At 47.8% G+C, this 12,230-nt stretch overlaps 1 protein-coding gene across 3 annotated transcripts in view; it reads right to left on the bottom strand.

The window, feature by feature from the left end:
- Window positions 1-12,230, bottom strand: part of samd13 (sterile alpha motif domain containing 13) — a 96,267-nt gene that overhangs the window by 7,603 nt on the left and 76,434 nt on the right. For all 3 annotated transcript variants that reach the window (XM_087990383.1, XM_043698618.2, XM_087990382.1), the window contains one exon: window positions 8,901-9,012. In XM_087990383.1, the coding sequence (XP_087846509.1) occupies window positions 8,901-9,012 (112 nt within the window). The remainder of the gene's footprint in view (window positions 1-8,900; window positions 9,013-12,230) is intronic.

Below are 12,230 nucleotides of genomic sequence, written 5' to 3' on the forward strand. Positions count from 1 at the left end.
TAACGCAATGGCACGTGGTATTCCACGTGAGGTCTACATGATGATGGCAGTATTGGCATGTAGTGTCACACATGAGGCTTACATGATGACGGCAGTACTGGCGTGTGGTATCACACGTGAGGTGTACATGATGGCAGTGCTGGCGTGTGTGTTAGACATGAGGTATACATGATAATGGCGGTGCTGGTGTGTACTGGCATGTGGTGTCAGACATGATTTCTATATGATGATGGTGCTAGCGTGTATTGGTGTGTTTGTGTCAGACACGAGGTGTACATGATAATGGCGGTGCTGGCGTGTATTGGCATGTAGTGTCACACATGGGATCTACATGATGACGGGGTGCTGGCAAGTAGTGTCACACATGAGGTCTACATGATGATGGCAGTGCTGGCATATATTGGCGTGTGGTGTCACACATGATTTCTACATGATGATGGTGCTGATGTGTATTGACATGTGGTATCATACATGATGATGGTGCTGGCGTGTATTGGCGTGTTTGTATCAGACGTAAGGTCTGCGTGATGATGGTGGTGCTGGGAACTGTGTGTTCAAGAATGAGTGAGCCAGCTGTAGGTGTTATCAGTGCCAGCCAACACTGCCTACCATTTCAAACAAAACCGATCATTTGGCCAGTTCAGCAGTTTTCTCTATGGTTTTGCCTTTGATGGGAAGTGGCTAGACCAGCACTCGGCCACCGACGTTCCAGATTCTTCACCACATTGAAGCTGGGAAGGAGTTATCGCCTGAACCAGCTGCTCTTCACCACCCCAGACCCAAGATGTCTTACAATCTCTGACCTCCCTCCACTCCACTCCACTCCCCCAGCCCACTGCTCGGAGGGACCCTCACTTCTTCTTTGAACAGAAGCCCCATCTAAACCACTCACCACCATGCGCTGTCACACATAGGAACAGAGGTAGGCTATTCAGCCCGTCAAATCTGCTCTGACATTCAATCAGATCATGGCTGGTCTGATCATCCTCGACTCCAGTTTTCAGTCCTTGCCACATGACCCTTACTGATTAAATATATACACGGCTGAGATCGATTTTTAATGACCCAGCCCCAACGGCCCTCTATGGTGAAGAACTCCACAGACCCACTACCTCAGAGAAGACAGTTCTCCTTTTTTGTCTTAAATATGTAATCCCTTCTGCTGAGCTATGATCTCTGGCCCTGAACTCTTCCACAAGGAGGAAACAACCTTTGCACATCCACCCTGTCAAGCTCTCTAAGAATCTTGCACGTTTTAATAAAGTCTCCTCTCATTCTTCTTCATTTCAACGAGTCCAGGCCCAATCTACTCAACTTTTCCTCATAAGCCAGCCCCTCCATACCTGGGATCAGCCGTGTGAACCTTCTCTGGACTGCCTCTGGTGCAGCACGGTGGCACAGTGGTTAGCACTGCTGCCTCACAGCGCCAGAGACCCGGGTTCAATTCCCACCTCAGGCAACTGACTGTGTGGAGTTTGCACGTTCTCCCAGTGTCTGCGTGGGTTTCCTCAGTGTGCTCCGGTTTCCTCCCACAGTCCAAAGATGTGCAGGTTAGATGAATTGGCCATGCTAAATTGCTCGTAGTGTTGGTGTAGGGGAATAGGTCTGGGTGGGTGGGTGGCGGGTCGGTGTGGACTTGTTGGGCTGATGGGCCTGTTTCCACATTGTAAGTAATCTAATCTTTCCTTAGGTAAGGGCCCTAAAACTCTTCACCGTATTCCAGCTGTGGTTTGACTCGCGCTTTGTGTAATTGTAGTAAAACTTCCACTCAGCTGAGTTTGTTGTCTCATTGAATAATTTCTCCTTTAAAATGGTCTCACTTCCTCCAAGTAAAAGGCGTTGCCATGGTAGCTGCACATGAGACGGTTTTGCCTGTTATTGTGCGCGGTTTATGGAGCAATCCTTGGCCTAGTCACATTTGGATTTCGTTCCACAACCCTATTTCCTGTCCAGCGATGACTGTGCTCTATGCCATTGCCTGCTCTTGACATTCCTCAGTGTTGCTGCCAGTTTCCATCCTTCTCTCAGCTTTGCCCAGTCCATCTCTGACTCTTCCATTCCTTGGTTTCTGTCTCCATTTCCGGGGAAGCTTTTATTTTCACTAACATTCACTAACTAACCCACTGTCTCCCACAGCTGCCTCAATTATACTTTCCCACACCAGGTTTCCTGTCAGAACTCCACCTATTCTCCCAGTTTCTCCATCTCTGTCCAGATCGGTGTCAAAAACATTGCCTTCCACAAGGGCACTCACAGCACGCTTTCATTTTCCTTCAGATGAGGAGTGGGCAGCTCCCATGCAATAGACAGGACTCAACTGTGTCAAACCCATTTCCCTCCCAGAACTTTGACAGGGACCCCCCTTGCACTTTCTTCACCGATCTCCACATTCAAGGGAGGCCATTCCTGCCACCTCCAGCAGGATGTCACCATCAAACACATCGTCCTCTCCCCCTGTCAGCATTCCAAAGAGCAGTCACAGAGGGACATTGCCTATCACCCTCATCGCTACCCCACTGTCCAGTGGACAGGAAGGGGTCAGAACTGCCTTCTCATTGTCCAGGTGATGCAGCAACTTTACTTGTTTGCCTTTCAGCCAGTTCTGCAGTGTTCACCGCTTACAACATTCCACACTGACAAGACCACAAGGAACGCAGGTGAGCACTGTGCAGGACACCTCTGTTGAAGCAGGACTCTGACCTGCTGTTTTAATACCCTCACCTGGCCCGGTCTGCACTCACACCCATACCCCTGTCTGTGGATTGCTGCAGATTTCCAGTCCAGCCCACCACAAGTCGCAGAAACAACCCCTCGTTTCTCATTCAGGCAGTTTGAAAGCCTCTAAACTAGTTGTGTGTCCACTGCATTACCTCTCCTTCCCCACCTCCAAACAAGTAACTCCATTTCATGGTTTTCAGAAGAGCTGACCTTTCTCCTGCCATTAACATCCTAGTGTGGATCTGAATCATAGAATCCCTACAGTGTGGAGACAGGCCCTTCGGCCCAACAAGTCCATACCGACCCTCTGAAGAGTAACTCACCCAGACCCATTCCCCTACCCTATTACTCAACACTTCCCCTGACTAATGCCCCTAACCTACACACCCCTGGACACTATGGGCAATTTAGCATGGCCAATTCACCCAACCTGCACATCTTTGGACTGTGGGAGGAAACTGGAGCACCCGGAGGAGACCCAGGCAGACACGAGGAGAATGTGCAAACTCCACACAGACACCTGAAGCTGCAATCGATCCCAGGTCCATAAGACAGCAGTGTTAACCACTGAGCCACCATGCTGCCCATCGGTTTCCCTTCTTTACAACCACTGGCATTGCCTATTTCTCTGTAAATGTTTACAATCTCTCAGCTCCCTCACCCTCTCCCCTCTTGTCCTGTCCCACTTGCCCTTCCCCACTCGTTGCTTCTGAGGAACATGTAACAGATTCCAAATGTTATCGCCATTTCTTCCTCTACAGATTCTGCTCAACCTGCTTAGCGTGCCCAACACTTCCTACTTTTATTTATTGCCCATCCCTAATTACCCATGAACACAGTGGCTTGCTCAGAGGGCTGTTCAGTGTCAGCCATATTGCTGTGGGGCTGGATTCAGGTGTAGGCCCGACTGTGTAAAGATAGCAGATTTCTCCCCCTAAAGGAGATCACTGGACCAGAAGGGGGTTTACAACAATTGATGAACGTCCCTGTCGTGGTGACTTTTGACTTACTGTCATGTTCCATTTAATTGTCATTAAATTGAATCAAAGTTTCAACAGCTGCTCAGTTGGGATGTCAACATTTATTCCCAGAGCATTTCACAGTCATAGAGATATACAGCACGGAAACAGTCCCTTCGGTCCAACTTGTCCATGCCACCCAAATATCCTAAGTTAATCTAGTCCCATTTACCAGCACTTGGCCCATCTCTCTCTAAACCCTTCCTATTCATGTACCCATCCAGATGCCTCTTAAATGCTGTAATTGTACCAGCCTCCACAACTTCCTCTGGCAGCTCATTCCATACACACACCACCCTTGCCTGTAAACGATGCCCCTTAGATCCCTTTTAAATATTTTCCCTGCTCACCTTAAACGTATGCCCTCTGGTTTTGGACTCCCCTACCCTGGGTAAAAAGACCATGTCTGTTTACCCTATCTGTGCCCCTCATGATTTTGTAAACCTCTATAAGGTCAGCCCTCAGCCTCCAGGGAAAGCAGCCTGAACATTAGCCTGGGCTTTCGGATTACAAGCCCAGTAATATTACCCCAAACACCGTGTCCGCTCACATTTGATGCACCTTACAAGCCCTCTTCCTACCTGCTTCGTTTCACTTGATCAATCTACCCTTTTAATTCCTTCCTCCTCTAACTTGACATCTCCTCAAGTGCATCTTTAGAAAGAAGGGAAAAAGTCTGGATGGAAAAGGAGGAGGAGATGAGAAAGTGGAGAGCAGCAAGAACTGATGCAGAGTAATCCGTCTGAAACATGGTGTTAGCTACAGTCCTGAAATCAGCCACCTGCTGGCTTTGTTTCTGCTCTGAGTGCTCCCTCTCTACCTCCATCCTCTGTCAGATCCCCTTCCCAATTCACTCGGTATTGTTTGGACACTTGCTCTGTACACCGGCTGTCCCCTTCACCCCCCTCCGAGGTTTGTTTTGGTAGACCATATTTTTTCAGTCTTTGCTTCAAGGGATTGATAGATCATACACTGGGCGCCATCTACTGTACAAACAGAGAGCACACAAGGAGATGGCTTTTGTCTTCTGAAGCTAAAAGATAGGCTTCAATTCACACAAAAGTGCAATCCCAAACAAAGTAATCTATTAACCGTTACCTTGCTGCAGACCCATCTGTACACTATAGGACCATTTGTAGCTGTAAGAGTTAATAAATACAGCAGGTAAGCTTATTTTTAATAAATGAAGCAGACTGGTCTAATGGATTAGTCACGAGTGTTCACTGTCACGTTGTCAAAGCAACACAAAACTAAACCCTTGTAATGGCAAATCATGATCAAAGAACAGTACAGCACAGGAACAGGCCCTTCGGCCCATCAACCTGCACTACCACATGAAACCTTCATAAATCAAAAGTCTTTTGTCTCTACATGGTCCATATCCCTCTATTTGCTGCCTATTCATATATCTGTCAAGGTGCCTCTTACATATTGGTATTGTATCCACCTCTACTACCTCCTCTACTACCTCCTCCAGGTACTTACCACCCTCTGCGTAAAAAAAAAATTGCCTCTCATATCTCCTTTAAACATTCCTCCTTTTACCCTAAAGTTGGGCTCCCCCAGTCATTGACATTTCTACCCTGTGACGAAGGCTTCAACTATCCATTCTAGCCAAGCCTCTCAATTTTGTAAACTTCTATCTGGTCACCCTTCATCCTCTGGTGTTCAAGTGAAAACAAGTCAAGTTTGTCCAATCTCTCCTCATAGCTAATACCGTCCAAACCAGATACCATTCCAGCAAACGGTTTCTGTACCCTCTCCAAAGCCTCCGCATTCTTCTGGTAGGGACAAGAAAGGAGGTTTAAATAGTGCCCCAAAGGATGAGAGAGGGAGAGAGACAGACAGAGAGGGAGCGAGACAGACAGAGAGGGAGAGAGACAGAGAGAGAGAGAGAGGGAGAGAGAGGGAGAGAGGTGGAAAGACTGAAAGAGATGGAAAGTTTTATGGACGGATTTTAAAAAATTCTTTCATGGCCATTGGTTAGGCCACAGATGGAATACTGTGTGGAACATTAACCACCACACTATCAGAGAGATGTGAGTGCACAGGAGAGGATGCAGAGGAGATTCACCAGGATGTTACCTGGGACAAACAGTCTCAGTCATGAGGAGAGACTGGATAGGTTGGGTTGGTTTTCCCTGGAGCAGAGGAAACTGGGGAGCGGCAGGGGGAGTCTGATTGATGTCTACATGATTCTGAGAAGCATCTCCTGTGGCAGATGTTCCTAAGAATGGAGGGAATGAGTTTAAAGTGAAGAGTAAGTAGTTCAGAGCAGATCTGAGGAATTTTGTTCTGACCCAGAGGGTGGTAGAAAGATGGAGGATTCAGTATGAGAGAGTGGGGGAGACAGGTACTCTCACAACACTGAAGCAGCAGCTTCATGGGAGTAGTGTACTTTGATGTTTATTGGTCAGCACAGACATGGTGGGCTGAAGGGCATGTTTGTATGCTTTGAGACTCTATGATTTATATCTGAAGCTATGAGGAAACAAGTTTGCATCATTGATTAGACAACCATTTATTACCCGTCCCTACTCGCTCCTGGAGAAGGTGGGGATGAACTGCCTTCTTGAAACGCTGCAGTCTGTGTCCTCAGGGAGGGAATTCCAAGATTTTGACCCAACGATAGTGAAGGAACCATCTGCCTTTATTCCTGATGAAGGGCTTCTGCCCGAAATGTCGATTTTGCTGCTCCTCGGATGCTGCCTGAACTGCTGTGCTCTTCCAGCACCACTCATCCAGAATAGATTTCCCAGTCAGGGTGGGGTGTGACTTGGAGGGGAACGTTCAGGGTGGTGGTGTTCCCATGTACCTGCTGCTCTTGTCCTTCTAGATGGAAGTGGTTGTGGGTTTGGAAGGTGCTGTCTGAGGTGCCTTGGTGAATTGCTGCAGTGCAGCTTGTAGTTGTACACACTGCTGCAACATAGGGTCGGTGGTGGAGGGAGTGGCTGTGGATGCAGTGTCAATCAAACAGGGCCTGCTTTGTCCAGGATAGTGTCGAGCTTCTTGAGTTTTGTTGGGGCTGCCCCCATCCAGACAAGTGGAGAGTATTCCCTCACACTCCTGACTTGTGCCTTGTAGATGGTGGACAGGCCTTGGGGAGTCAGGAAGTGAGTTACTGGCTACAGGATTCCTAAACACTGTATTCCTAATGGTGAGCCCAGTTGAATTTCTGGTCAATGGTAACTCACAGCACATTGATAGTGGGGGGCTCAGTGATGACAACACCATTGAATAGTGCGGATGCAGAACCTTCGGTCTAACCAGTCCATGCTGACCATAATCCCAAAATAAACCAGTCCCACCTGCCTGCGCTTTGTCCATATTCATCCGAACATTTCTTATTCATGTACTTATCCAAAATGTCTTTTAAACACTATAACTGTACCCATATCCACCACTTCCTCTGGAAATTCATTCCACACACAAACCACCCTCTGTGTGAAAAAGTTGCTCCTCATGTTCTTTTTAAATCTTTCTCCTCTCACCTCAAAAATATGCTCCCTAAGCTTGAAATCCCCCAACCTTGGGTAAAGACATCTGCCATTCACCTTATCACACCCCTCGTGATTTTATAAACCTTTAGTGGGCAGCATGGTGGCACAGTGGTCAGCACTGCTGCCTCACAGCGCCAGAGACCCAGGTTCAATTCCCGCCTCAGGCGACTGACTGTGTGGAGTTTGCACGCTCTCCCAGTGTCTGTGTGGGTTTCCTCCGGGTGCTCCGGTTTCCTCCCACAGTCCAAAGATGTGCAGGGTCAGGTGAATTGGCCATGCTAAATTGCCTGTAGTGTTAAGTAAGGGGTAAATGTAGGGGTATGGGTGGGTTGCGCTTCGGCGGGTCAGTGTGGACTTGTTGGGCCGAAGGGTCTGTTTCCACACTGTAATGTAATCTAATCTAATCTTTATAAGGTCACCCCTCAACCTCCAACACTCCAATGAAATAAGTCCCAGCCTATCCCTAGAAATTAAACCTTCCATATCCAGCATTATCCTGGTAAATCTTTTCTGAAACCTCTCCAGGTTGATAATATCGTTCCTAAAACAGGGGAGACCAGAACTGGACACATTACACCAGAAGAGGTCTCAGTACTGTCCCATAGTACCTTAACATGACGTCCCAACCCCTATATTCAATGGTCTGAGCAGTGAAGGCAAGCATGCTAAACAGTTTCTTAAATACCCTGTCTACCTGTGACACAAAATTCAGAGAATGGTGTACTTGAACCCCTTGGTCTCTGTTCTACAACACTCCCCGCTACTTTTAATTGTATAAATCCTGCCCCATTGTTTGGTTACCAAATTGCAATACCTTGCATTTAACTAAATTACCATATATACTCATGTAAAAGCCAAACGTTTTAGACTATCTTTTAAAGGTTAAATTTATGGGGTCCACTATTACACGGATACTACTCTTGAGGGGCTGAAATACAGTCCGAAACACCATTTCATTATCAGAAACCCAACTGATCTCCAGACAGATAAAGAAAAATACAACAAATTATAAGAAGCTGAACTGCACACAAAGGGAGGTTGTCATCTGACTCTGACCTGCTGCGTCAGAAACTTTTATACCGAGTTGGTGTGAATTGTAAATCAAAACACATGATAGCCCGAAACATTGCAACACTTACATCCAGGATAATACCAATCGCTCACAAAATGATCATCTGTTATTTGTGAACAACTCGGGTTGACTGTTATATGAGATACACAGAAAATTCCAGATTTTTTGCCCAAAATTGGGGATCAAATTTTACATGAGATCGACTGTTACTTGAGCATAGATCATAAACTCCATCAAGGCAAAAACTGAGGGCTGCAGATGCTGGAAACCATCGTGATGAAGGGCTTTTGCCCGAAACGTCGATTTTCCTGCTCCTCGGATGCTGCCTGACCTGCTGTGCTTTTCCAGCACCACTCTAATCTAAACATAAACTCCATCTGCCATTCTTCAGCCCACTGCAGATGGTCACTGTCTGGCATTTATGTGGCATTCATGTTATTTGTCACTTGTCAGTGCAGATTTGGATACTGTCCGGATCTTGCTGCATTTGGACATGGCCTGCTGGACATCTGATGGGCTATCAAATGCTTTGAAACCCTCAGCAGAACTGGAGCTGAGAATTCTATAAAGGTTCCAACAAACCAAACTTACCTGTTCCTGGAAGGCGACAGCCTGGTCTTCAAAGCCAGCTTTCTTGAAATAATTGAAAACGTCTAAAATTGTCCATTCCGCAGGATCAAGCAGCTTCCCATTTTCTGTCGGGCTGTGGAGGTATAAAGATCAGATTAAATAATGAACAAGGAACTGCAGTCAGGCCTTTGGGGATTAGAAACCCAAGGGTGTAGTGCTGGAAAAGCACAGCAAGTCAGGCAGCAGCCGAGGAGCAGGAGAATCGACGTTTTGGGCAAAAGCCCTTCATCAGGAATGAGGCTGTGCCAAGTTGGAGTGTTGGGATTGGGATAATGTGGGGGGGTGGGGGGGAAGAGGGGAAATGAGGAAGCTGTTGAAATCCATATTGATCCCGTGTGGTTGCAGGGTCCCAAGGCAGACTAGGAGGTGTTCCTCCTCAAGGCGTCAGGTGGTAACGGTTGGGCGTTGGAGGCGGCCCAGGACCTGCCTGTCCTTGACGGAGTGGGAGGGGGAGTTAAGAGTTCAACCACGGGGCAGTGGGGTTGGTGGGTGCGGGTGTCCCAGAGATGTTCTCTGAAATGATCCGCAAGAAGGCGTCCTGTCTCTCCGATGTAGAGGGGACCACAACGCGTGCAACAGATGTAGCAGATGACATTGGTAGAGGTATAGGTAGATTTCTGATGGATGTGGAAGGAGCCCTTGGGGCCTTGGATGGAGGTGAGGGGAGTGGTGTGGGTGCAGGTTTAGCCCTTCCTGCTGTGGCAGGAAGGGCTAAACCTGGGACTTTGAGGTGGAATTGGTTCCTCATTTCCCCTCCCCCATATATCCCAGTCCCAAGCTTCCAACTCAGCACCACCCTCTGGATCTGTCCATCATTGCCCCCTACCACCACCACCCCCGACCTATCACCTTCTTCCTCATCTTCATCCACCTATCGCTTTCCCAACTACCTTCCCCCCACTCCCACCCCCCTCCCATTTATCTCTCAGCCTCCTTGGCCCACAAGCCTCATTCCTGAAGAAGGGCTTATGCCCGAAATGCCGATTCTCCTGCTCCTCAGATGCTGCCTAACCTGCTGTGCTTTTCCAGCACCACTCTCTTGGCTCGGAGATCCAGCATCTGCAGTCCTCACTTGCTCCCGATTAGAAACCCAACCCTGAGATCCTGCAGCATTACACAAGATAGAGGTTTAAGGTCCAAAGTGCTATCCTGTAGCAGAGAACTTGAGAATTACCACAAAGGAAAAGGCACATTTTGTCAAAGGCCCCTTATCATTCATTATACAAAATGAGCAAGACAAAAAGCTTTGATAAAAGTTCTGCTTTTTCCAACAATAGATAGATTCAAGATAATGGTCACAAAATTAGAATGGGGGTAAGAACTGAAAATATTGTTCCTGTTGCAGTCTAGAATGTACTGCCTGAAAGGAACAGGTTCTGGAAGAATTTTCATAGGGAAGCTGCAAGTAATAGAATCTCTACAGCATGGGAGCAGACCATTTGGCCTATCAAGTCCATACTGGACCTCCGAAGAGCATCCCACTCAGACCAATCCCACAACTCTGCATTCCACATGGCTAATCCACCTAGTCTACACACTATGGGGCAATTTCCCATGGCCAATCCATCTAATTTGCATATCTTTGGGACTGTGGGAGGAAACCAGAGCACCCGGAGGAAACCCACGCAGACACGGGGAGAAAGTGCAAACTCCACACAGTCAGTCGCCTGAGGCTGGAATTGAACCCGGGTCCCTGGCACTGTAAGGCAGCAGTGCTAACCACTGAGCCACCAAGCCATCCCAATAGTCCAAAGGTTGGGTTGCTGGCACCCAGGAACATAAATGGTAACAGCAAAAACTCTGAAATAAAAAATGGCAGAAAACCAACAAACCTTTGAAAATGGAAATAAAAATACTGAGGTGAAGAGAAAGAAATAAAGGTTACTTTATTGTTTTTTTTAGATGGTATGTGCGTATTTATAAAGGAGAAAGTGAGGACTGCAGATGCTGGAGATCAGAGCTGAAAATGCGCAGGTCAGGCAGCATCCAAGGAGCAGGAGAATCGACGTTTCGGGCATGAGCCCTTCTTCCTGATTCTCCTGCTCCTTGGATGCTGCCTGACCTGCTGCGCTTTTCCAGCAACACATTTTCAGCTGTGCGTATTTATAAAGCAAGCTTATGCAATGGGATATGTCTGCACTGTCATCGTTGGAAAGGGGAAATGTTCAGGGTGATGGGGAAAGAGCAGAGAGGGGAGGTGGGGGGAGCAGTTTCATTGTCACTGAGTCAGCTGAGACACCTTCCTGGTGCTCCCTGTGCGTCCATGGTCTACGGTTTGAAGGCGGGATCCCAGATAGCATATCCATTGAATTTTTACACAGAGCTGCAGCTTGGGGGCAGGAAATGGTGCTTTTTGTGTCAAATCTACATCCTGCCGCATGAAATTCTGAGCAGCTGTCTGCTTGTGACACATTTTATGTCTCTGCCGATGCCCGCTCCTGTTCCTGACCCCTCATTGACCGTTCTGACCTCCCACTCCAAGTGACCCTGGTTTGTGCTGGGTGTGACCGCCCTCAGGACTCTATTCCTGGGAAGAGAGAGCTGTCCTCGGAGGAACACTGGGCGATTTGGATTTCTAACAGCTGAAGTTGAGAAAAAAAACAACTTTGCTTTTAAAATGTGTAAGATCCGGCGGGGGGGGGGGGGGGGGCCTGACATGGTGGATGCTCAGACTCTGGGGCTCAGGGATGAGGGGACACAATCTCAGAAAAAGGGCTCTCCTTTCTCAAGCCTAAGTTTTCTTTTCCTCTCTCAGATGGTTGAGTGTCTGTGGACTTCTCTTGTCCAGAACATTACTCAGGGAGGGCTGGATAAATTCTTGACTCACAAAGGGAGTCAAAGGTGACTGGACGGTTAGCAGGAATCCAGGCTGGGGCCACAATGAATTGGCCATTACTTTGTTGAATGTTGAAGCAGGCTCAAGCGGCTGAATGGCCTACTCCCTATCTCCTGACTCAGGTATTAGTTAGCAGCAAGGTGTTAAGTGTGGAGGGTTCTAATTATAACAATAAATGCCCATGCAAAACAATTATGGGGCAGAACGGTGGCTCAGTGGTTAGCACTGTTGCCTCACAGCGTCAGGGACCCAGGTTCGATTCCAGCCTCGGGCCACTGTCTGTGTGGAGTTTGCACATTCTCCCCATGTCTGTGTGGGTTTTCTTTCACAGTCCAAAGATGTGCAGGTCAGGGTGGATTGGTCGTGCTGAATTGCCCATAGTGTCTAGGGATATGTAGGTTAGGTGGGTTAGCCATGGGAAATGCAGCATTATGGGGTGAGCTTGGGTAGGATGC

This window comes from Chiloscyllium plagiosum, unplaced genomic scaffold (genome assembly GCF_037043375.1).
Source record: "Chiloscyllium plagiosum isolate Xiang-an unplaced genomic scaffold, Cpla_swu_hap1 HiC_scaffold_9, whole genome shotgun sequence".
In the NCBI taxonomy this organism is placed as follows: Eukaryota; Metazoa; Chordata; class Chondrichthyes; order Orectolobiformes; family Hemiscylliidae; genus Chiloscyllium; species Chiloscyllium plagiosum.